Source organism: Gordionus sp. m RMFG-2023, chromosome 3, assembly GCF_954871325.1.
Source record: "Gordionus sp. m RMFG-2023 chromosome 3, tfGorSpeb1-WG-v2, whole genome shotgun sequence".
Classification (NCBI taxonomy): domain Eukaryota; kingdom Metazoa; phylum Nematomorpha; class Gordioida; order Chordodea; family Parachordodidae; genus Gordionus; species Gordionus sp. m RMFG-2023.
In genome coordinates this window covers 31993955-32019980 of record NC_088777.1, presented here as the reverse complement: position 1 = coordinate 32019980, position 26026 = coordinate 31993955, and the positions used below count along the sequence as shown (strand labels likewise).

The 26026-nt window shown below is 26.3% G+C and overlaps 1 protein-coding gene across 4 annotated transcripts in view; it reads left to right on the top strand.

The window, feature by feature from the left end:
- LOC135926044 (HEAT repeat-containing protein 5B-like) overlaps window positions 1-26026 on the top strand; it is a 69629-nt gene that overhangs the window by 40494 nt on the left and 3109 nt on the right. For 3 of the 4 annotated variants that reach the window (XM_065461707.1, XM_065461706.1, XM_065461705.1), the window contains exons 29-38: window positions 308-756; window positions 2264-2431; window positions 10634-10829; window positions 11604-11897; window positions 12123-12288; window positions 14937-15061; window positions 16060-16224; window positions 17291-17575; window positions 17821-18002; window positions 22106-22352. In XM_065461707.1, coding sequence (XP_065317779.1) covers window positions 308-756; window positions 2264-2431; window positions 10634-10829; window positions 11604-11897; window positions 12123-12288; window positions 14937-15061; window positions 16060-16224; window positions 17291-17575; window positions 17821-18002; window positions 22106-22352 — 2277 coding nt within the window. Of the gene's footprint in view, window positions 1-307; window positions 757-2263; window positions 2432-10633; window positions 10830-11603; window positions 11898-12122; window positions 12289-14936; window positions 15062-16059; window positions 16225-17290; window positions 17576-17820; window positions 18003-22105; window positions 22353-26026 lie in introns of those variants that run through there. The other variant, XM_065461708.1, reaches the window with a different exon arrangement.

Below are 26026 nucleotides of genomic sequence, written 5' to 3'. Positions count from 1 at the left end.
GCAATTTTATTTGAATACGTGTTATTTAATATTATTAAATTCCATTAAAAATAATTTTGATTTATAAATAATAGATTAAAAAAATAGAAAAATAAATGAATGAAATAAAAGAAGGGCAGATTTCACACACAGTGACCATTTTTATCAAATTACTATCTGCATGAGACAACCGATTCCAAAATTTATTTTGTTCAAATACAATATTTTTGGTTGAGCTGAGCACGCTATTGCGCCTATCTTTTCTAGCGACGCATCGCATTTAAGATAATTTTAAATTAATAATTAAAGATTTTTTAAATTTTAACAGGCCTCGAAATTTTAGCTATCCTTATAAACGTTTTCCAATACAGTCCAGATCCCGATTACGTTTCCGATAATTTGAAAATTTTGAATACAATAAATATTGACAAAATTGGTGATTACTACGAAGAATCTCATAAAAATGGCGGTAAAAATGATCCCAACTATTTAAATAATACTAGTGATGGTAGCAATACTCACTACTTGCTGGAACAGTATCAAGCTCAAATGAGTGCGTGTCTAAGACAAGTTTTTAATTCTACGCAGCAAGATACGACCCATGTAGGAAATGGTGCAAATAATAATAATGTTTTTTCTAATCGCCACGATAAATTAGCAATCAAAGGAGGTGATGATGATGATTTGGAGAGCAAAGGTATCAAGTCTTCTTCACCTATCATTAACGATTGCACAAATCTCGAAAGGGATTCTAGGGTATTGGCTAAAGCTAGCCAGGTTAAATTCATATTTTAATTATATTTAGATTGCCATTACGATATCTCGTTTTAAATATTAAAGTTATAGAAATATAATATGCCTTTTTGGGATAAAAGGTGTATATATTCAGAATATGATATTTTACAATTGTTGAAATGAAATGAGGTATTACAATTAGTAAACGATTATACGGGCTCCCTGGAAACTCAAAAGGTTTCGTCTCACTCCGGCCTAAATAAATTGTATAGTTTTTTTTAAAAAAAAGAGAATCCTTGTCATATTTAGTTGTATCTTATCTTTGCCTAAGATTTTAAAGAGTTTATGCCCAGTTAGAATAAATAATAACTTAAAAGATCTCATGATATTTTCTCATTTTTTGACTTTTCACAGCTTATATGGCGGGATTTATATTTTGGATAAAGGAAATTTAGGAAATAAAAATGAAATTCAAAAAATAAATATTTTCATTTGAACAAAGGAAAAGCGCATCCCTTTACATTGGTTTGAAATAATTATAAATGACTATTTTTGGTAAAAATTGTGATTTGTTGATTTAATTATTATTATATTTTATATCAAGTTTTATAAATAGCCAAAATTCATTTATTACATTATGATAGATAATGATATCACATCATTCTACATACATCAATATGCCAAACGCGCAAATTTCATCACAAGCATTAAAACCCATTTTTAATTAGTAATGTATGGGTACTTAGTCCAAATTATGTTCTGGCTACAAACCCCTTAGCACGAAATATCTAGGTTAACTTAAGAATAAAAAAATTGGATTTTAACACAAGTCGAAGCTTATTTCTCAATCAGGTCTCTAGTCTGAGCCACACACGCTACTCGAAAACAACGAATTTATATAAATGATTTATGACCTTATGTAATATTTTATAAAAGCACATAAATAATCAATAATGATCGACGCTATACACCATAATCCAATTACCATATTATTAATTTTTTAAAATAACACAGATTAAAATAATAATGATATAATTACGAAATGAAATATATATCTGTCACTCTCTATATATAAAAAAACGAATATATTTGAATATGTATTCTTAAGTTTAATAATAGACATAAAATTTATTACAAAAAAAGAAAGGCTCGATAATTTTACATCTTTTCTGGGAAATTTATTAAAAAACCATTGTTTAATTAGCAATATTGAACTAACTAAAAAGTACTTGATCATATACTACCACAACGCCGTGCTTGGAGGGGGTCCATTGGGCCGCATGGGTACTGCCATAATTTGCATCAATCAAGGCAATATTTTCTTGATTTGTGTTGCGATTTATACAAAAAGGAATAATTATACTATATGATATTTTTTTATAGAAGCATAAACATAATAACACATTATCGGTCTTAGTCAAGGTCATTTTGAATTGACAACCCTCCCCCCCCCCCTACCCTTCATTTTAAATGGTCCTCCTCCACCTGTGGATAGTAGGGGAAACTCATTTTCTATATTAACATTTTAATTTAAAAAAATGAAATTTAGGTTTGCAGTTTGTGGGTGTCTGCCGGAATACGGTACCATAACGAAGACATCAAAAAAATCAGGACACTTTTGCTTGATTCATTTTATATGCTTAAAAGTTCCTTGATCGGTCGGGAAGATTGTTACGCCGTCATTGAGAAGCTGGCCATTATACAAGCATGGGCCGAGGTTTTTATTATCATATAATATAGTATAGATATGGAATGTATAGAGAAGAAGAAAAAAGAAAGAAAAATTAAGAAAAAACATTATCATATATACATACGCCTAGTGTTGTTAAAAAGTCGAGTTCACCCGACTCTGACTCAGAGTCCTGAGTCGTTAGTCGAATTAGTCGACTCACTGAAGTCGTGAACTCGAGTCGAGAACTCAAGTCTACTCGAGTCGTGAACTACCAAGTTGTGAACTCAAGTCGACTTAAGTCGTAAACTCAAGTTGTGAACTCAAGTCGACTCAGTCGTGAACTCAAGTCATGAACTCAAGTCGACTCGAATCGTCAACTCCAGTCAACTCGAGTCATGAACTCAAGTCGACTTGAGTCTAGAACATGAGTTTTCCACTTGAGTCGTGAACCTAAGTCGACTAGAGGACGAATATTTCGAATAGGTATTGTATAATATTATTTTTGTTACAATTAATTTGTGGTTTTCATGCAAAAATTTCAAGCAAAATTTGAATTGATAATAATTTAAAATCTTCTTTTTTAATTAATTTTTTTGTGAATTATTAATCTTTTAGTTGAAATCTTTTATGGGCTTATTTTTATCATTTTTGTAAAATTATCTATTTTTTTTAGTATATTAAAAGAACTAGTTTAAATAATTTATATTAAATTTTTATGTTATTTTACATGATCGTCTTATAATATTTTAATGTGACAATTGTCATGATATTTTTTAACATTTTTGAAATTTTTGGTAGAAAAGGGTAAAAATATATTTTATATTATAAATATGTTAAATTATAAATTCAATGATGATGTTCCTTTGTAAAAATGACAAATATCATAATCTGTATTTTAAAACATATGAGTTTATTTTTGACGATAATGGTTAAAAACATAAATTATAAATATGTTAAATTAAAATTTCAGTGAAGATTTCCCCTAGATAAGTGACAAATATCATAATCGTTATTTTTTAAGTTTTTTGAATTTTTTTAAAGCAAATGGGTGAAAATATATATTGTAAACATGTTAAATTAAAATTTGTGAAGATGTACCATAGAAAGTGACCATTGTCATAATCGTTATTTTTGAACTTTTTTGAATTTTTTAAAGTAAATAGGTAAAAATATATATTGTAAATATGTTAAATTAAAATTTCAGTGAAAATGTACCATAGAAAGTGACAATTGTCATAATCGTTATTTTTGAACTTTTTGAATTTTTTAAAGTAAATCAGTAAAAATATATATTGTAAACATGTTAAATTAAAATTTGTGAAGATGTACCATAGAAAGTGACAATTGTCATAATCGTTATTTTTGAACTTTTTTGAATTTTTTTAAAGTAAATAGGTAAAAATATATATTGTAAATATGTTAAATTAAAATTTCAGTGAAGATGTACCATAGAAAGTGACAATTGCCATAATCGTTATTTTTGAACTTTTTTGAATTTTTTAAAAGAAAACTGGTAAATATATATATTGTAAACATGTTATATTAAAATTTTAGTGAAGATACTACAGAAAAGTGACAATTGTTATAATCGTTATTCTTGAACTTTTTTGTTAAAACGAGGTGACTTTTAGCCTACGCCCGTTTATCTTATTAGGCGAGGAGGAGAGCACACTTTTTAATTACATAACCATTTAAATTTGAAAGTAAGGAGATTGATTTGTAAATCTACACGTATAAATAAATTTCTTGATTTGAAAACTATTTAAATAAAAAAAAAGATTAAGTTTTGTTAATTGGTTAGTTGTGTAACCCCCAGACCCGTGATTTGGGTCTAAAAATTGACTAAACCAGCTCTGATCACGAGCCTCTAGAAAAGACACGGGGTTCACACACTTAATCGCCACGCCTAAAAAATGCGAACATGTATTTTCATTAAAAAATATTACAAAACGATACTGAATTTGTTATTATTTATATAAAGTATATAAGAATAAATTGGGGGGGGGGGGATTAAACCTTTTTTCGCAAAATCGATTTTCATAATTCTTCCTCAAAAAAATTTTTTCTCGTAATTGATCAGACATACCATGTTTTCTTTAAAAGTCAAAACAAATCTTTTCCTCTTTTAATAATTTTTTTCAAAAAGGCAAAAACATAGCCATTCATGGCACATTTCCCCTATAATGTCAATATTATTTTTAATTTCATATAATAAAATATCGAATCCCGGAAAAAAACCCCCGAAAAAACCTCGGAATAAAAACCTCCTGTTAGGACCTAATAATATCGGTATATTTTTATTTGGATTTAATAAAGTATAGGCAAATTAATATTTTAGAAAAAATTATTATAGAAATATAATTTAATAATAAATTTTTTTAGGCCCCAATTCATTACTTAAAGATTACTCATATACCCTCCATAAAAAATGCTGATGTTCAAATTGGTACTGAGACAAATAAATACCCCAGTAAAATAACCCATGTATTACTAATTTTCGTAAAAATTATTTGCTATAGTAATAAATACAATATCCATCCTTAATTACTATATTAAGTAGACTAAATTTGACAAAATTTGCAATAAGATGTTTATTTTATTGAAAAATCATTATGTATATTCAAATTTAATAATTTAGAATAATAATTATAGCGGCCGACATCAAATAAAGGCGAAAATCGCCCTCATAAAATCTAATCTGGAAGGCCTTGCACCCTAACACGGTATTCCTCGCAAAGTTTCTTTAACCGAATCTGGGTATTATAACTCTACGATTTTGTTTTGGTGTCCAACTACCTACACGCCATCGTTCAAGTTTGGTTTCATCGGCAGCAACCTCGCATTTCATTTTATTAATCAATACCCAAATTGATGGGCGTTTATTCCCAACCAGATATGAAAAATGATGATCCCAACCTTCGCATTGATTATTTGTGGGTTCTTCATCAGATAGGGTGCTCTCATTCACCTTCCAAGTTTCTGGAGGAAATCGAGGCCCAATTTGACGTGTCTCGGATTGAGAATTGCTTCTTGTGACCTCCCTTGACTCCATTGATGTAATTTTTATCGAAATATTTAAGAATATCTTTATCATTGGTAGGAGTAACTGATCTCAGGAATGCCATTGCATTGCCCATATCATATAAAGGAACAAATGCTAAGCCGTCCCTCATGTCACAAAAGAAGCTTAGGGTTTCATCGGTTCTGTATTGGCTTTCCAGACCTAGCTTTTGTAGTTTTCTATGGGTACTTTGACACAAATGGTAAATCATCCTCTGATTATAATATGATCCCCTAATTGAAAAAACAAATATAAATAATTTAACATATTAATGATCATACCAATGACAGTTTTAACCTCGCTCATAGCAAATTTTTCGAAATCCATGTATATATATAATGGATCAGGAAATAAATCCCTTTCTTGACATTTAGAGAATATTATTTCGAATATTTTTTGTAAGATTTTGTGTTTTTTTTTGGAAGGGGGGGGGGTACTGATATATAATTGCAGAAAATTTTTTGGGGACATAAAATTTCCACCCATATTAATATAACATGCCATGAGCACTCACTTATAAATTTATTTATCAAAATTAATTATTGCTAGGTTATACTAAAAATAATTAAATGAAAATTAAGAAAAGATCCGAAAAATAAAAATAGAAAATAAATGACCAATCCCTCCCCCGTCTCTCTCTCCCATTGTTATTTAAAATTTGTAACACAGTAAGTTTTTTTTAAATTTTTTTAAAAAAAAAATTCTTATTTTAATAAATGGTTCAGCTTACTAAAAATTTCATAATTTAGTAAGCATAAAAAAATATTCGATTTAAATTATGATCAAAATATTTATTATAATATAAATTTTTTTTTTATTATTTACTCATATTATTTGTTATTATCATGCATCCAAATTTTTGTGTTCAAAAGCGTTCCTATTTTTTTAAAATACCATTTAAAAAAATTTAAAATAACAATATTTATTTATTTTTTAAATGTTTTTTTTAAATATGTATTACATGATTTTTAAATAAAAGAATTAAGATAATATATTTTTACGTTGATAAATCTCATTTTGAACCTTTGCGCAAATAAACAAGAATATCTTTTAGTTCAATCTCCACTAAAAGTTCTCATACAACTAACATTAAAAACGATCCTAATTTTTCTTCGTCTATATTATTTCTCAGCCTATTTTTTATAATTTATTAAATGTTCTCTCGCAATTAACTTGAGTAAATGATAAAGAAATGTATGCATATGTGAAAAATAAATTAGTGTATGCACTTGTGTGCATATTGTATCTTAAGAATTTCATATAGGCATATTAATCAATTGTTACATTTATTATCACAATTCACATTCTGAGTTATTATCATTCTAATTTTTCATTAGACTCCTCACCTGCGCATACGATATCATCGTCCGTTTCAAATAATTCTGCTATTAAATCTTTGAATTCACAGGCAAATGAACACAATTCGTTACGTTATTTAACATTCAATATATTTGTTGTGTCACTTTTTCCAAGGCCTTTTCAGAAATACCTTTACTATTATTTTTATCAAAATGTCTAGGATAATATTGCACATTCAAAATAAACTCTCTTTTTGCACCGTTCTGATGTTTATAATTTGATCAATTATAGGACGAAATACTTCGACCCTATAATTTCAAATCCAATAAGTTTTTTTTTATCTCATTAATTTTTCCGACGATAAAATCCACAACAGTTATCGATAATCTGGTATTTAAAAAAAGTTATGAAGAATATATTTTTTAATGTTTACCTAATAAATTCTAAATAACAAATAAAAGTTGTTTATTAGCCTGCCCATTGTTAAAATTTTTCAAAGGTCCGTTAGCACTTTTTAAATTATTTAGCTAGCCAGCCCAATTTGATAGTAGGGCGTGGGCTAAAAACCAGATCATTTGGGCAAAAAAATTCAAAAAAATTTTAAATAACGATTAACTGAAATTTTAATTTAACATGTTTACAATATATATATTTATAAGTTTGCTTTAAAAATTTTCAAAAAGGTTCACAAATAATGATTATGACAATTGACACTTTTTTATGGTCATCTTCACTGAAATTTTAATATAACATGTTTATAATATATATTTTTACTTATTTTCTTTGAAAAAATTCAAAATCCGAATAACGATTATAACAATTCTCACTTTTTTATGGTACATCTTCACTGAAATTTTAATTTAACATGTTTACAATATATATTTTTACCGATTTACTTTGAAAAAATTCAAAAAAGTTCAAAAATAACGATTATGACAATTGTCACTTTCTATGGTACATCTTCACTGAAATTTTAATTTAACATGTTTACAATATATATTTTTACCGATTTACTTTGAAAAAATTCAAAAAAGTTCAAAAATAACGATTATGACAATTGTCACTTTCTATGATACATCTTCGCTGAAATTTTAATTTAACATGTTTACAATATATATTTTTACCCATTTGCTACAAAAAAGTTAAAAAATAACGTTTATGACAATTGTCACTAGAGATTTGCAAAGTTAGGCCCGGCCCGAGTCCGGTCCGGCCAGAACGGGCTTCGGGCCGGGCTCGGGCCTAATTCTATTTAAAATAATCGGGTTCGGGCCGGGCCTAATATTTAAAAAAAAATTCGGGCCGGGTCGGGTCGGACCTTGGATATTTTTTTAAATATATCTAAATTTATCAATTTTATATTGAATTTTTTATGTAAAATGAAAATATTTGATTATATTTATTGAAACTAAACTACATATAACATATGTCTTTTATTTTGATTAATTATAAAAATTAATTTCTATATTTAAATAAATTCGAATCGGGCTGGGTCGGTAAATTTTTTTAAAAAATATTTCGGGTTCGGGCCGGGCCGGCAAAACTTTTTAAAAAAATTTCGAGTTCGGGCCGGGCCGGGCCGGTAAAACTTTTCTAAAAAAAATTTCGGGCCGGGACGGGCTTGAAAAATTAGGCCCGATGCAGATCACATATTGTCACTCTTCTATGGTACATCTTCACTGAATTTATTTTAACATCTTTACAATATATATTTTTACCTATTTACTTTAAAAAAATTCAAAAAAGTTAAAAAATAACGATTATGATAATTGTCACATATCTATTGCGTCAAAAAATTTCAATAAAAACTTTAGAAATAACGATTATGACAATTGTCACTTATCTATGATACATCTTCATCGAATTTTTAATTAAACGTATTTACAATCTATATTTTTACCTATGTGCATCAAAAAAATTTCAAAAAACTGTAGAAATAACGATTTTGACAATTGTCACTTATCTATCACTGATATTTTAATTTAATATATTTACAATATATATTTTTACCTATTTGCGTCAAAAAAACAAAAAAAACTTTAGTAATAACGATTATGACAATTGTCACTTATCTATAGGGTACATCTTCACTGAAATTTTAATTTAACATATTTACACTATATATTTTTACCTATTTCCGTCAAAAAACTTTAAAAATAACGATTATGACAATTGTCACATATCTATGGTACAACTTCACTGAATTTTTACTTAAACGTATTTACAATCTATATTTTTACTTATATGCCTCAAAAAACTTTAGAAATAACGATTATGACAATTGTCACTTATCTAGGGTACATCTTGACTGAAATTTTAATTTAACATATTTACAATTTATGTTTTTACCCATTAGCGTCAAAAATAAACTAATATGTTTAAAAATACAGATTATTTGTCATTTTTAGAAAGGAACATCACCTTTGAATTTTTAATTAAACATATTTATAATATAAATTATATTTTTATCCTTTTCTGTAAAAGATTTGATAAATGTTAAAAAATAACATGACAATTATCACAAAGATGATCATGTAAAATAACTTATAAAAGTTTAATATAAATATTTAAAAATAAATTATTTCTAGTTCTTATATACTAAAAAAATAGATAATTTTACAAAATTGATAAAAATAAACCTATAAATAAAAGATTTCAACTAAAAAATTGTTTATTTAAATAAAATTTACAAAAGAATTAATAAAAAAAAAATCATTTAAAATTCAAATCAAATCAAATTTTGCTTAAAATTTGGGATCACTAATTAATTGTAACAAAAATGATATTACTTAACTACATTGCAGCTTATCATTTTTTTATTAAAAGATATCAAATAAATATTCATTTTCATAATATATTATAAAATAAAAAATATTAAATCATATCATTTCTTTAAAATATAATAAATATTTAAATAAAAATAAAATAAATTATTTTACTAAAAATAAATAAATAATAATTAATGCTTGTAATTTCTATTCACGACTTACTCAAGTTGGAAGTCTAAATTAAAAAAAATAATTGTATTGTAAATTAATAATATAAACTAATTTGAAATCACGACTTATGTCGACTTGAGTTCACGACTCGAGTTCATAACTCAAGTCAGTTTTTACTAAGTCGACTCGACTCAGTCGTTTAACAAATACGCCATTACTATTTTAACCTAATTTATTTTTATTAATTTAGTTAGCATATTATTTATATATAAAAGATAATAAGGTATTCGAGATATAAGATTGATATGATTAGGTGAGATATATTGTACACCTATTAAAATGCGAATTGAATTGCTTTATTCATATTCGATTCGTAATTTCTATCGAATAATTGCATTATTCGTATCAAATAGTAAAAACATTATTCGATTTGATTCGTCTAATATTCGATTCGAAAATTAAATACTTTAAAAATATTTTCAAAAATGAAAAAATGGAATATAAAATATAAAAAAGTGATTATAGATGTGGAAAAAATTAATAAAATATTTAATGACAAGTTAATGCAAGGAACATGAAATGATTAATAATAATTTTAATATTTATAAATAATTTTGATATTTACAAACAATTCTGAATTATTTCTAATATTTACAAATTATTTTGGTTAATATATGAATAATTAAAATTATTCAAATAATTCTAATAAATAATAGATAAAAATTTATTTGACAGTTAAGGTATTTTTCATATTCATATTTGATTCTAATTTTATAATTTTATTATTCGTATTCCTAAAATACAAATAACGATAATTTATTTTAAGCAAGGAGTCACAAACATTAATAATATAATGAGCTTTTAAATTTAATGGAATTTTAACCAAACTTGAATCGTATACATGTAATGTATATTTTTCAACATTAAAAAAACATATATGAATCCAAGATATTCATAGTTGAAAATGAAAAACATGATTTCCGATCCCGCGAAAGCTTTATTCAAAATTGGAAAAATGATAATAACCATCAAACCTGTGGAGAAATTATTAATTTAACGTGCATTTCTCACCAAGATTTGGATTACCTCAAATTATATTGGACTATGGCCCTCAAGGATTACACTCTACTAAATCTATCGAAAGGTTATTTGTTAAATTCACTAAATTTGATAAGCAGGAGAAATTTTTTTGACGAATCTTACATTGTTAAAGGCCACATATCCTTCTTCTACTATTTTATCAGATAAATATTTAGTAAGTCTTTAGATTGATAAGCCGAATTTTTAAATCATTTAAAAAAGATTACGATCTAATTTAATCATTTAGTAAGTTAAACTAACCCTAGCCAAATCATATCGATTAACCCTTCTTGCCCAAATCTGGCTTTAGTCCATATTAATTTAGGTAAAATCAGGAACCCAGAAAAATATGTTCCCTTTCAAATCCCAAACACTTTTTGGCTTGTGCTCAACGATAACGGCTGCAAAAATTTTGGTTTATATAAGAAATCGTTAATTTTTAATAGCTGGATTTCTTCTGTTAATTGATGTCTTCCTTCCAGTATTTAAGGTCTCAGGTTCGAATCCATGTCAGTTCATTTTTTTTCTCTTTTCTATAATGAATATGATATCATTAGACGAAGTTCCCCCAATAATTAAACTGATAACCCAGTGCAGGGGAGCAGCGCTAATCAGCCATAGGTAATAAGTGTGTGTTTGATTTCAGAGGGATGGCTTCGCTGTTAATATCGAATTAATTTGAGTAAATTTAAGATGGGTCTGACCTTCCTGATCCCACCAACACATGGAATATAGCTAGATTATATTTAGAAACGGGGGGGGGCATTATTAGTATATTTCCTGTTCTTTTACTTTTGCCATTTAACAAACTAATTTGGCACACACTTCTATTATATAGACTTTCAAAAAAGAATAAATTTTGCTGACAAGCCCTGTCATTTTTACACGCGAGAACTGTGCAATACCAGCTCACTTTACTATCAAAACGCATGGCCTACGTTAATCAAATCTATGGCTTATTACATTAAGGTCTTCTTGACGCAAGATTTAATGACCAATGACCAAGTTCAAACTATTTCATCTAAAGATGCGAATAGCGATTCTCATGTCGTGTCAAAGGACAGTGCAAATGAGAGCCATGAGCATGATTGTAATGATAGTGACAGGAAAGAATTGTTGCATTTAATTTTGGGTAAAAGGAAATTTTTATTAATTTTTTACCATTCTTAATTGTCTTGTCAATTTCAAAAAGGAAATATAACTTTCTTACAAAGCACTTAAAATTTGTTAAGAATAATGTAATTAGGCCTAATTAACTTTAATAAAGATTTATGTTGGGTAAATAATCATTGTTATAAACAATATAATTACACTAAACAGAAAAACACAATGAGTATTATAGACTTTTATATAAAAGGAATATCCTTGGAAGCGCTTTGCAATTCCTGTTTAGATCTTTCTATCCACGATATAATAATGTGCTTGGATACACTCATCATCTTATTCGGATCCCAACAAATTATACGTTATATTTTGACTACGGAGCCTGACATTGTAAATGAGACCATACAGATTTTGCACAAGTAAAAAATAATTTTAGAATCGATATTATTCTTTTATAGCATAATAATCGTTTGAAATAGAAAATATTTTATCATTAACTGAAAATTTAATTGTTTTAATTAGCTTTATGCGAAAAATTAAAAATAATATCTTATTTTTAATTTGCATATTGAACCAAATTTCAAAGGGGCTGTTTATATTATAACTAGCCACCAACGTAATTATAGGTAAAAGTTATTATTTGTAAATGATTTCGATACGTAGTAGGGAAGACCGGGGCTTGTCTAATCGATTTTTGAAAAATCGGCTATAATTTCATTATTTTTATAGATATTGGGAAGAGCAATATATGAATCCATACCTATAGTTAATATAAGTGCCCTATAAAACATTCTTTTAATTAGTCACATTTTTTAAATTTCATTTTTCTGTAAAGATGGAAATTTTGCCAAGCCCAATAGCGGGAATTAAGCATTCCATGTAGCTTCCTTAACCATAGTTTACTTATTATAATGAATCGAAATTGTATTCTTATTTAAAAATTAGATTGCAAATCTTATATTGCTGATAATATTCAGCAGATTAGAATAATCTTTAAACCCCTTCCAAAAATTTAAATATTTGTATAGTTTTTTAATTGTTCAAAATATCATGATTACAATTTAATTGAGGCTAATTATTTATAAATTATGTGTGAAACATAATTTTATGCAATATTATAAAGTAATAATTTTTAATATATATACTCGTTCTGTTCATCTCCCCAGAAAAATATTAAAATTCACGCTCCCACTTTCCCATTGTTCTAAAAATAATTTGAAACCGCCCACCTATCCATGCTAAAATTTTTGACCCGTCTGCCCACACCCTCCCGAAGTATGGGCGGGCATTCTAAAAGTCTGTTCATTGTAGACATCTAGTATTGACAACTAAAATATTGCCAAATGAAATATTAATTTTATTATATTAATTTAATATACAAAAATAATATTTTAGCTATTTTACCATTTATATTTTTATACATATCTATTATTTAATATTACTAAAATTTGGTTAGTTTAATAATTATATATAACTATTGTGATTATATTTACATGTTAGTTGGCTAGAGATTCTCTTTGATTTAGGGTCTTCATATATTTTTAAAGCCTAATTAAATTTTAATATAAATTTATTTAATTAATTTTTAACACAAATGGAAATATATATAGATAATCACTAATATAAAATTATGATTTATTGGTAATTTAGGGCTGTGCCAATATTAAATATCGGATCAAATGGGCACCGATATGTAGCGTTTGAAAAAATATCGGATCGGGCCGATATTGTTTAATAACCATCCCGATCCGATATTTGTTTATTATTTTTTGATTGTATGTATAATCATATCATTTTTTTTATTTTAAAAATAATTTCATGAAAATAAATTAATGATAGGAACAAATACAATTTATTCGTTGTTGTAATGTTTAAAAGGTAGTTAAGTTGTACACTATTTTTTGCTATATTATTACAAGAAAAGAAAATCAAAATATCTAACGAGTCACAGCTAGTTTTGTCGGCTCGATTTAGCCGAACGTTTAAATCGAGATTTTGGCCAAAAGTTACTCAAGCTTATTGATTTTGTTCTCATATGGCAGAAAGGTTTGGACATCTATTGGCCGAATTCCGAGTCATAAGTTAATAATAAGAATTTTTAAAAATCGGCTAAATGGTGCTGCTTATCACACTACATTCACTCATAAACATTTCAGATATTTAAAATTTTTATTAACTTTTGGAGAATAAAGAAAATATAATACACTTAATCATTCATGTAAGTTAGTTGGTTTTTTCAAAAATATAAAATATTGATATCTTTATGACATTGATACAAAGATAATGGCAAATAAAAATCAATATAAATATCGGAGCGGAATCGGATCGGTTTTTAGTAATATCTGATCGGATATCGGATCGGTGAAAATATTTGAATTAACTCCAGTATTTTTCTTAGATTTGTCTTTCGCACCATATCGAATAATATAATAGGGGCAAAAAAATCATTTAAGTGGATTAACATTTATGATTTAGCACGCCCACTATCTCTAAATTTACTAAAGCATGATTAAAATAATATCTAGTTCAAGAAAGCCACAATAAGTATTCACAAAATTGTCTCACATTATAAAAGAGAGTTGAAATTTTGCATAAAACTGATTTTTTATATAAATTAATATATGTTATTAAAAATAAAAATTCTATCATTCAACCATTTGAATTTAACACCAAAATTTTATTTATATTATAAAATTTTTGATAATGAATTATTTCATAATATAGTCTATAGATTTATAACAATAATAAAAGCTATACAAGGCAAAATTTAAACATCCTTGTTTATTTAATTTTAAAATGAGGTTCTATGGTTTGACACCCCCCCCCCCACCCTCAGAGTTTACCAAGCCCAGGTCTCCCTTAATCGACTTCGGGACCTTATGAAGGAGAAAAAAGTTTTATAAATTTTTTTTAATTTTTTGAGATTTTAAAATTGGATTAGAAATAAAATGTAATATACTAGTTTTTGTTTTTACGAATAAAAAATAATTAAGGCAAGAAAATTTAAAATCTGTACAACTTAAAAAAAATACATTAAGAAAGAAAAATATTATTTTGTTTAAAATAGAATTTCCATAGCACACAGCTTGGATACAGACATTTTAGCTTTAGTCGGCAGGATATTAGGTCTAATATTTCGAGAAAATTGGGAAAATAACGAATACGAAAGGCATTCCCACAATAAATCCGAAGGTACTTTAATTTTAACAGTTCAAAACCTTTATATAATTCGAACTGAAAACTAATTTTATTATCTTTTTACCATTCATGAACATACTGTTATAGGTAAATAGAACCTAGATAATTCGCCTTTATAATTTTAAAGTTTATTACAGTCTAAAATATTATTTATTAGAGCCCTGAATCTGACTTGTGAGTCAAATCCGAAGAAAATATTTTTTATCTAGGTCGAGCTGCGTGACTTTTTTTAAAGAGGTCACGTTCAAAAATTACCATTTAAAATGAGTTCCTGTACGAGAGAAAGGCAGGTTCCCCTGCCCAATTCTATTTCAAGTAGACCGTACAAGTTTATGCAGGGGTTTAATACTTATAGCATTTTAACCCAGTATAGTGTCCTTTTTAGACTCAATTCGTTAGTGTTGCTATGTTTAAACTTTTTAAGAGTTAATTAGTATCCATGACATTTGATGAGTATACAATAAACTAAGTATGAATTAAAAGGGATAAAGTATTCGAATCTTGCATGGCTGGCGGTAACCTCTTAAATAAAATTTAAGCATGGTTCGAAGCCCCAAAAATGTTATATTTGTCCTATTTTTCATTTTTGTCTGATTTGATATGATAATTATAAATTAAATTTTAAAAATAAGAAAAGTTTTATAAAAATCATGAGACGGAAAATATTTACTATTCATTTTCATATCATATTTTGTAATAAATAAAATAGAATAGCACTAGATTACTATATATCAAACCTGTTGCTGAATGTAATTTAATGCATAAATTTAAACAAGAGAATAAAATAAATATTTTGAGTTTGAAATTTCTTCCTATAAGCTTTTTTTGAAATTCGGGCCTCATCGAGCCCTTGCTGAATCCATTTTTTTTGCTGATTGTCCGCAGACATACTTGGGCAGAAAAAATTGATTTAGCAGTTCTCTATATCAAAGATACCTAAATTAGGTTAAAATGATTTGCTTTACGTATTATAACTTTATATATGTTTTTAGAAAAAAGTCACGAAAATTCGTTTATTAACGTAAACCATGTCATACGTGTATCTGGGTGTAGATTAACCATTCAACTCTTGAAAGATTCATGGAAAGATCATTCATTGATGTCTGAATGTATGGACGTTTTGGGCCTTTTGGCTTTAAGCCCTGTCACTCAAAAAGGTTGATTTATTTAATTTCTTTTTGGAAATCAAAAATTAGATAATTGATAAAGTTTTGACCGGTTTTTTATTTAATTTTCTAACTATATAAAATTTTAAATATCTCTTAATGACAAGTTACAAATTTCATTCTCAATATTCCAGGCCTCTTAAAAAAATAAATTCATAGGAAAATCATGGAGGATGAAAATATTAAAATTCTAATGACTCAAGAAACTATAACAATAAAAAGGATATCATAACTATACCAAATCCTTAGTAAAAATAATGTTAATAGCCTATTTCTTACATCAAAATAAATCTCAATTAAAAGAATGGTAAAATTAACCTCAACTGGAATAAACAAATAAAATAAATAAATAATTTAAATAAAATAATAATAATATTAAATACATATAATAAAACTCGAAATATATAAATAAATTATTCAACATCAAAAATATATAAATTCAACGTCAAAAACATATTAATTCTAAATCAAGCATAATTTTTTATTTATTCATCTAAAAATAACTTTCTTTATTATCATCAGTATTTCTGCCTCAAATTTCATTAAAGATAATTTATAATTATTATCTCTATTACATATACATAAATTCCTTTTCTTTCTTTTATCTAGAAATAATAAATAAATAGAAAAACACACATACATTTCCTCGAATTCACTCAATACTAGTGTTGTTAAATGACTCGATTTGAGTCGATTTTTAAAAACGGCTAACTCAATATTTTAGCCTGATAATATTGTCTAAGCCTCGAGATTTAGCTAATAGATGTCCAAACCTTTGTGTCATCTATGATCAAACTCTTTAGGCTTGCTTAATATTTTTCTGAATAAAACATTGAGTTAGCCATTTTTAAAAATAGACTCAAGAGCCATTTAACAACATTAATCAATCCTGCTTAGTATTAACTGCTATACAATGTACTTTCGGGTACATTGTACTCAAAACGCCCTCTAAAAGGTGGAGGAAAATTGCGGGTTTCCCCATTGTAAGATACGATTCGATAAAGTTTTGACCTTTTTGTTCTTTAATAAAGTATTAATTACAATAAAAAAAATAAAGGAAATCTCATGTCACCTTTCTTGCCCATCTGTTTAAGCCACCTGTATGCTCTTTACAAACAACCGAATATTGCAAACATCAAGTCGAATTGCCTCTCTCATATGATTAACGTTTTGTCCTCAAGCTACAAAAACCTGATTAATAAGGGGCACACAAAGTTTCCCGAAAATTCCCTCGAATATGAAAATATTCGGGAAGATTCTGAAATCTTAAATGCCGGCACTTTCGGCCAATTGAATTTCGTGTTTGAGGCTCTTTTCAAAAACGTTTTGAAGGACAGTCAGAGTTATAATCCAAAATTATAATTATAATTATGAATTAAATATTTAATTTATTTATGATAGTTTTATAATTAGGCTCTCAGCACTTTAATTTTATTGAAATTTAAGCTTCTTAGATGGAAAGGGTGTGCAAGTTAAAAGGTTTTTTGTGTGCATTATTTAGGCTTCTTGAATAATCATCCATTTGCTTATCTTTTTTAAATAGTGCATATGTTGTAGTTTACCATTTTATAAAACCAAAAAAAACAGATCCAAAATTTGGTCCCGATACGGCATTGGAATTTTTATTCGAAGCCTCTAAATTTTACTCTATCGCACTGCGTAGTAAGGAAGGAATGGAATATAACATAGATTCTCGATATTTACCCTTGACAGATTTTCAAGAAGGATCCGTCTTTAGTAAATACATGGATATATTGGGGAAATTGATGGTATAATAATTTTTTAAAGGTTTACAAAACATAAATATGGGGAAAGATGGAAAGGATGAAGAGAGGGATTATAACAAAAATATAAGAAAATGAAAGGAAAAGAAGAAAGAATATTTAAATTAGAGCCCTACATCGGGTCTATTTTTTTAGGCTCGACCCGATTGAAAATTTTTTGTTCGACCAATCAAGTCTAAGAATTTTTCATAGTTACGATTCGATCCTTAATTTATTTTAGAAATAGTCCTATCCGATCCAGATTTTCTTAAAATTAATTATTTTAAAAATACGATATTTTAACGAAATCAGAAAAATATAAGCGCTAAGTTAATAAACAATCTTTTAATTATTCTTAGGACTATAAACGTTACTACAAAAAAGAAACGCGTTACCATTACTCGTTACCTTTTTAAAAAAGGAACGCGCGTTACTGACTATTCAAAAAAGTAATAGGTTATTCGTTACTAAGAAAATAAATATTATATACAAAAAAATATTTATTTTTTTCCTACAATATATAATATAAATAAAACTGTACAAAATAAATATATAATAAGATAAGATCTTTTTATTAAAAAAATTTTCATATACAAAAATAATATATTATATATAAGATAACATCTTTTTGTAACATTTTTTTATTTTTTTTTGCAACAATTGATTTTCAAAATTTTGATCAGACAAACAAGAGCGCTTAGTGCTCAACACAGCTTTCGCCGTGCTAGACACACATTCAAATGGCGCAGAGGATGGAAGAGTTGTATTATATTTAATAAATAAAAATTTTAATTAGGGGAATTTATTAAAAATATTTAAAGAATTATCTTTATTTTGAAAAAAGTTTAATAGATCATCTTCACAAAGATCTTCATTCATTTCCTCAAAATTTTTATCAGATTATATTCTGGTATGTGTTTGATAAAGGAAATATCTGCTCTTTCTTTATCAAGCTGGAAATAAGTTCTAGCATTCTTCCTTTGTTGACTTCTAATTTTACCAAAGCAAATTCGATGTAAATAGCGTATATTCATCTTTATAGATGTGATATGAATTATATGCCTTTTATCTATGCCTTATATGATTGAATTAATAAGCAGCTTACAAAACTTGAAATTATTTATTATCGTAGGAGTGAGATATCCCAAATGTATTTTTTCTTCGCTCTCTAAAATTGAAAGACCCGTACCAATCGGTTCCACAACTTACAAAATCATATATATACATATCATATTTCTTAATTAATATTCATCCATAAACGAATCTGAAAATCTCTGTAATTCAGATTTATCACACGATTTCAAATTTTTGGTAATTCTCCTTAATAAGACTATCTATTAATTTCACGGAGTTATAAAAAGAGTTCCATTTTGTTATAACCGGTTTAATCAAATATCTTCTACGTTTTACTTAAAAATGATTGCACAGTTTGAAGATTTCCCATGTTTATTCTACAATAGCTTACGCTTAGAAAATGTAATTTTTGAAATGGTTTTAAAATGGACATCGTTACCTACCTTTTCAATGTCAACACTTACAATGAGATTTAAAGTGTGTGCTGATCAAGAATGATGCTTAGATAAGTATTCAATACTATCATTAGTATTTTGATTTAAAAATAGATCAAATAATGGCAGAGGAATTATTTAATCATCCGATTCCTCTCCTTGTTCATATACTCTATTAAATTTTTAATAAATATATAATATTTTTTTTACATGAAAGCTTTTATATAATTTCTAGCATTGTCGGTAATGCATTTGGTCACTTTATTTTGTATCTTTGTGGTAAAAATTTCTATTTTTGCCTGATAATAAAATGTGTGTTTTTGGTTTCGCCTTTTACAAGCTAAGCAGGCTGAAACCCTTTCAAGAGTATCTGGGTCTAGCCAATTTATTGAAATAACATATGTAATATATATTTTATATAACATGATAAGTTGACCAAGAGTCCACAGTTGTAAGGACAATTTTTGGGGTACACAATAAATCCACTAATTTCTTTGCCATGGTGTCATATGCTTTATTAATTTTTAATACGAGGGTAGGCCTAGACATCACATTTTTAGTTGGCTGTAATTTTTTGATAATAATAATAAATGCAATGCTTTCTATAATTGAAAATAATTCTTCAATTTCAAAATTAAAAACGAATTCATCATTAGCTGATTTTCCTATTTTTATCTTTGGATGTAGATAGATTCTACATCTCAATTAGTGTGAGTTGATTGGCTTCAATTTTTTTTAAATTACTATTCAAATGTTAATTAATCTCTTTCATTTTTGAGGAATGTACAGTCTATAAATTTTTAATTAAAATATTATTAATGCCTGAATTTTTTGTTAAAATAACTTAGCTTTTTCAATAATTGAAGATAAATCTTTTAAAAATTTAATTGCATTTTTTAATCCCTCACTCACTTAGCTTATTTTCAAGGAAAACATTAAAAATTGAAATTATGATTGCCAAAGATAATTTTTTAATTTCTTATCTTTTTCAGAATTCAGAATTATCATTTAAAAAGGAATAGGAAAAATATCTCATTTCTCTAAACCAATATTGCTTTATAGTTTTATTTCATATATTTATTTTAAAATACATATTTATTTAAACATAGTTTTTTAAAATCACTATTTTATTCTTTAAATTTATTTACAATTTGAATTTAAACAAATAGCAATACTAAAACAAGAGATAGAAGATATTGTTTAAACCCAATATAATATTCTGAACCACCAATATTGTTAATCTTGGGTTTTTAATGTTGGTTCCCAACCCTATACTATAATTTAATTGCTTATATTTTAATTTCATGATTCAGGTTTTCATAATATTATGAAAGAATACTTCTTTTAATGGTTATTTTATAATACCCATGATATAATATTCTATTATTAAAGTAATGATTTAAATAATATATTAATTCATCTTTTTATCTCCTATGCTTATTTAAATTAAAACTGCTGGACATTGAGGTTCAAATATTTGCGTTGGGGCATAATTTACATTTACAAAGTGCAGACTTTGTACCCTTAATTTTCTTTATTGGTATATAAATATGTTTCAAATTGGGGCCAGGGAAGGGTTAAATCATCTTATACTGAAGAAGTACTATGGATTCTTAAAATAAATTATAAAATAGAATAATAATTTTATTATTAACATTTACTTTGAATTTTGATTGAATATTAATTAGATTAACATTGAAAATTTAACAACGAGAATTTAAAATAAAAATGAAGGAATGATGGTTGTTATGAATTAAAAAACTGGGCTTAAATTTTTAAAAAAAATAAATAAAAGTAATTTTATAGTAAAATAAAATAAGATTTTCTTTATTTTAATATTTTATAAGGAAAAATTTAAAGTAACGAGTAATACTTTGCATTAACGTTATTAAAAAAAATGAAACGCATTACCGTTACTTGTTACCTCTAGAAGAAGGTAACGAATGGCGTTCCTTTTCTTCAAAAAGGTATCGACGTAAGTAACGACTTTACTTTTTGACTTTACTTTACAGTAATAAAAATTCTTGAATATAATTTTCATAAAAACAAAATAATTTAAAATTTTTCTAGTCCGAATTCGACTTAGTGTAGGACTTTAGCTTAAATAAAGCGATTGCAGAATACTATAATTCCAATATAGGATTAATTTATATTTTTTTACTAATAGAAAAAAATCATATTTTCATAACATTTTTAAAAAATTAAACCATTCCTACTATATCGATTATCAAAGTGCTTTCAACTGTGTAATTTCTAATAAAAATTAATTTCCCATAAAAATGTACTGTTAAAACATAAGTTGACAAATTACCATAGGTAAAAACTTTATTTTTTTGTAAATTTGTTTATATTTATCCAGTAAAATCTAAACAATAAACTAAACTTAAGAATGAAAAAAAACTGAGTAATGTATATGGAATTAAAAAGAAAAAAGAATATATATTTTTTAATTGAAAAAATAGAAAAGATTTGACTAAAATTAAAATCAAGAAATAATTGACAAAAATTTACCTTGTCTTTAGAATTGCATTTAGATATTTTTTTAAATGGCGATCAATTAGATTAAAATTCTATTTAATATATTCCTTGTAAATTATTCAGGACGAAAATGTCGGCAAACCTTCGTACAATCAATATTTGATCATTTTTAGAGGTTTGATAGTCAATTGCCCAATTCCTTTGTCTCACAATTTTGTTAGATGTATTTTACCACAAGTTTTGAAACATTTTTGGCGATTTCACGCTAATATAGCGTCTTCTACCCCCTACGGGAAAGAAGGATTAACCCAAATCGATTTATCACTAGACGTTATGCTAACATGTTTGGATCTTTCCGATAGAAATGAAAGTGAGAATTATTTTTCTACCGAGATTAATTGTATATTTATTATTTATGAAAAAAAGAGTAAATATTTAAGATATATTATTAGTCAATTTAGCATTATGCATATTATTCTTTCTATCTCCCCATTTAGACGAATAATATAAGGCAGATATTTATAGAGAATACTCACATTTTTATAAGTACTAAATTATAATTATAAACTAATTAATAATAAAAATTTTGGGCACAGTTTTTATAACCCATCTTCAATGTTAAAAAATTATTAATTATTTAATAAATATAAATAGCGAAGTTTATACATGAATAAAAATTATTATTTTAATATTTTTTATCATATTCTGATTTACTCAAATTTCTTTAGATATAAGAGATACATAAATTTAAGTTGAAAAAAATCGTAGTATTTATTCTATATCTTGGTTATGAAATATAATTGTAATTTCAAAAATATAATTTTATATTTCTCCTTAAAGTCACCATTTTTTCTTAAAATTGACACAAAAATTAATTGTAGGTAATTTTATATATTTTTAGCAGAGTTGTTTAGGTACAGGAGCGCTCCTGGAGCGCCGCTACATTTTTTCAAAAACACCTGGAGCGCTCCTTCTTTTTAAAAATGAAGAGCGGGAGCTAGCTCCTTTTAGGGCTGGAGTGGAGGAGCGCCGCTCCTTTAAATTTAATGTATAAATTAAATTATTTTTTAAATATTAATGTTTGTTATTTAAAATTCAATAAAAATGAAATTTTATTTTATTTAAATTTATCCATTAATAAATGTTGAGCCGAGTTTTATATTGGGTTTTCATCTAATAATTTTAAATATTATATATCAAGTTTTTCATTTTTATATTTGAAAATTTATTGAAAATCTTGTAAGTCATATTAATATTCATTTTATAGATATATAATAAAAATAATTTTAGATATTATGGATTTAGAGATCATAGAAGAAGAAATCGAATTTCCATTTCCATCATATAAAAAATATTTTAAATTTCTAAAAGATGTTGATCCAAATGATCAAACAAATTTAAGGGCACAATGCCTTTTGTGTTTAAGTAAAAGTATTTCATTTTCAAAAGTGAGCAGCTTTCAATTTAAAAAAGCATTTAAAAGTAAAAATTTTTCTTTTAAATACAAAATGATAACTATATATTTTTTATTTTGGAATAAATTTTAAAATGGTTATAATTATTTTTGGGCAATTCATTATAGTTGAGCCTGGGTTGTTAGATATAATGCTTTTTTAAATATATTTTAAATATATTTTAATTTTCTCATTACTTGTTCAACCTCTTTTTTATACCTGAATTAAAAAATATATTTATAAAATACAATACCCCGCTTCCCTCTAGTGCTCCTGTGGAGCGCTTATTTAGTATTGCAAAACAGGTCATAGGGGAGAAGCGTGGATGTTTGTTAGATTCTAATTTAGAAAATTTATTACTTTTAAAGGCAAATAAAAGATTATAAATATTTTGATAGATCATTTAATATAAATAATATCTGATTTTGTTTCTTGTACCTTCTAAAAAAATGAAAATCAAAGGAGCGGTTATGGAGTGGCGCTCCATTACTTGGAGCGGGAGCTAGCTCCTTTTAAAAATGTAGTAGCGGGAGCGGGAGCTAGCTCCTTTAGAGAAGGAAGGAGCAGGAGTGATAGTTAGCTACTTTTAAAAAGGAGCATTAACAACTCTTTTTAGATTAAATGCATTTTAACACTACTTGAGCACAGGATTGGGCAGTATCGCGGATATTTGTATCTAATATCTTGTATCTTTTTTAAAATTTTGGAAAGTATCTTGTATCCAGTATCTAAGATACATATTATTTAAAAGTATTTGTATCTTAACCAACTTTGTATTAAAAAAGATACAGATACTTTAAAAAAAATTTATATTGGTTAATTTAAATAGTATTAAAATTTAAAATGATATTGTTTTAAGATTTAAATGAAAAATTTAATCAAAATTTAGATATTTTAAGATAATTTTTGATATATTACGTTGGTCGTCATATAGCAATTTGCTAACAATTAGAACTACCATATTTGAATCGTTTTATATCTGTCTATTTTAAAATTATGGAAGAAGAAAATAGAATAATATGTTTTATCTTCGTCTTCAGATGATTCTTCAACCGAAAATTACAACAATAAATTTAAACTAAGCATACTTAATGGCAAATTTTTTGAAGTACTTCAAGATGATCATAATAAAGAAATTCATCGTGACTTTGGTATTGCCGAAAAAGTTATAGCAACTGTTACAGATAACGGCTCTAACTTTAAGAAAGCTTTCAAGGAGTTTGGATATTCTATGGAAGCTGTAGAGAATGACTTTGACATCAATGATGATGAATGTATAGAATTCGAAATCATTGAAAGTATTATTTAATACTTCTTTAAAATTTATTATGATATTGTAAATTTAGTAAAAAAATTTATTCAAATAAAATTATTTAGTTGTTTATTTAAGGGTCTAAAAAAGCCTCAATAACATTGCTTCAACACATTCGTTGTTTGTGCCATACGATAAGTCTAATTGCCACAACAGATGTCGAGAGAGCTATTAAGAATTCTCCTAACATTTCTAAAATTTATCATCCTGCAATAGCTAAATGTACTAAGCTATGGAATGCAAATAATAGGCCTAAAACTGCAGAACTTATCAAAGCAGTTTTAGGAAAACAATTAGTTACACCTTGTTGCACTAGATGGAATAGTTTGTATGATAGTCTTCATAGTTTATTAAAATTTAAAGGCGAACTTCCTAAATTATGTCAAAAATTAGAATTTCCTAAATTAAGAGATATTGAAATTCAATATTTAGAAGAATATTGCAATATAATGGCCCCATTGGCTATAGCGATTGACAAAATACAGAGTGAAATCAACTGCTATTATGGAGAATCAGCTCCAATTTTAAATGTCGTTAAAAAAAATTTACAAATTTAATTCAAACTAATCTACAATTTTGCAAACCATTAGCTGTTGCCATAGAAAATTATTTAAATAAAAGATTTAAAAATATATATGATTTTGATAACAATTTTAAAAGTGCATATTTGGTAACTATTTCTCATCCCTATTTTAAAAATCGTTGGATTGATGGTGAAAAAGAAAAAAAATACCTACAGGATTTTTTATTACATGAAGTTTTAATTGTTTTTAAAAATAATATTGAAAATAATACTTCAACAAAATCTACAATTGATGACAGCGTCTACATGACAGGATTTTCACTGGATGCAAACCCCCTTCAAAAACCTTTGCCTACCCCCCTAAAAAATCGCCGCCTTCGGCGGCGGTGTCTCTTTATCATTATTTTTACCTATTTATTTATTGATACTCTTTTCAAATAATTTATAAAGGATAACTTAAATTAATCTATATCTACTACCAACTATCTATATTTTGTGATTATAAATAATTTATTTTTTAGATAATAAATTCAATTAAAACCTCCATTATTTACAATGAATTAGTTATTATGGCATTATGAGCTTGCTAAAATATCTAAATCTTTTAAATTACATTTAAAAGGATAGTTTATTTGGAAAACAATGTGCATGATTGTTTGCAATATATAGATTTGGTCGATGAATTGTATTATAATAATACAATATACCATAATAAAAGTATAATTTTTACAGCAATAAATTTTGTCCTATCTCAT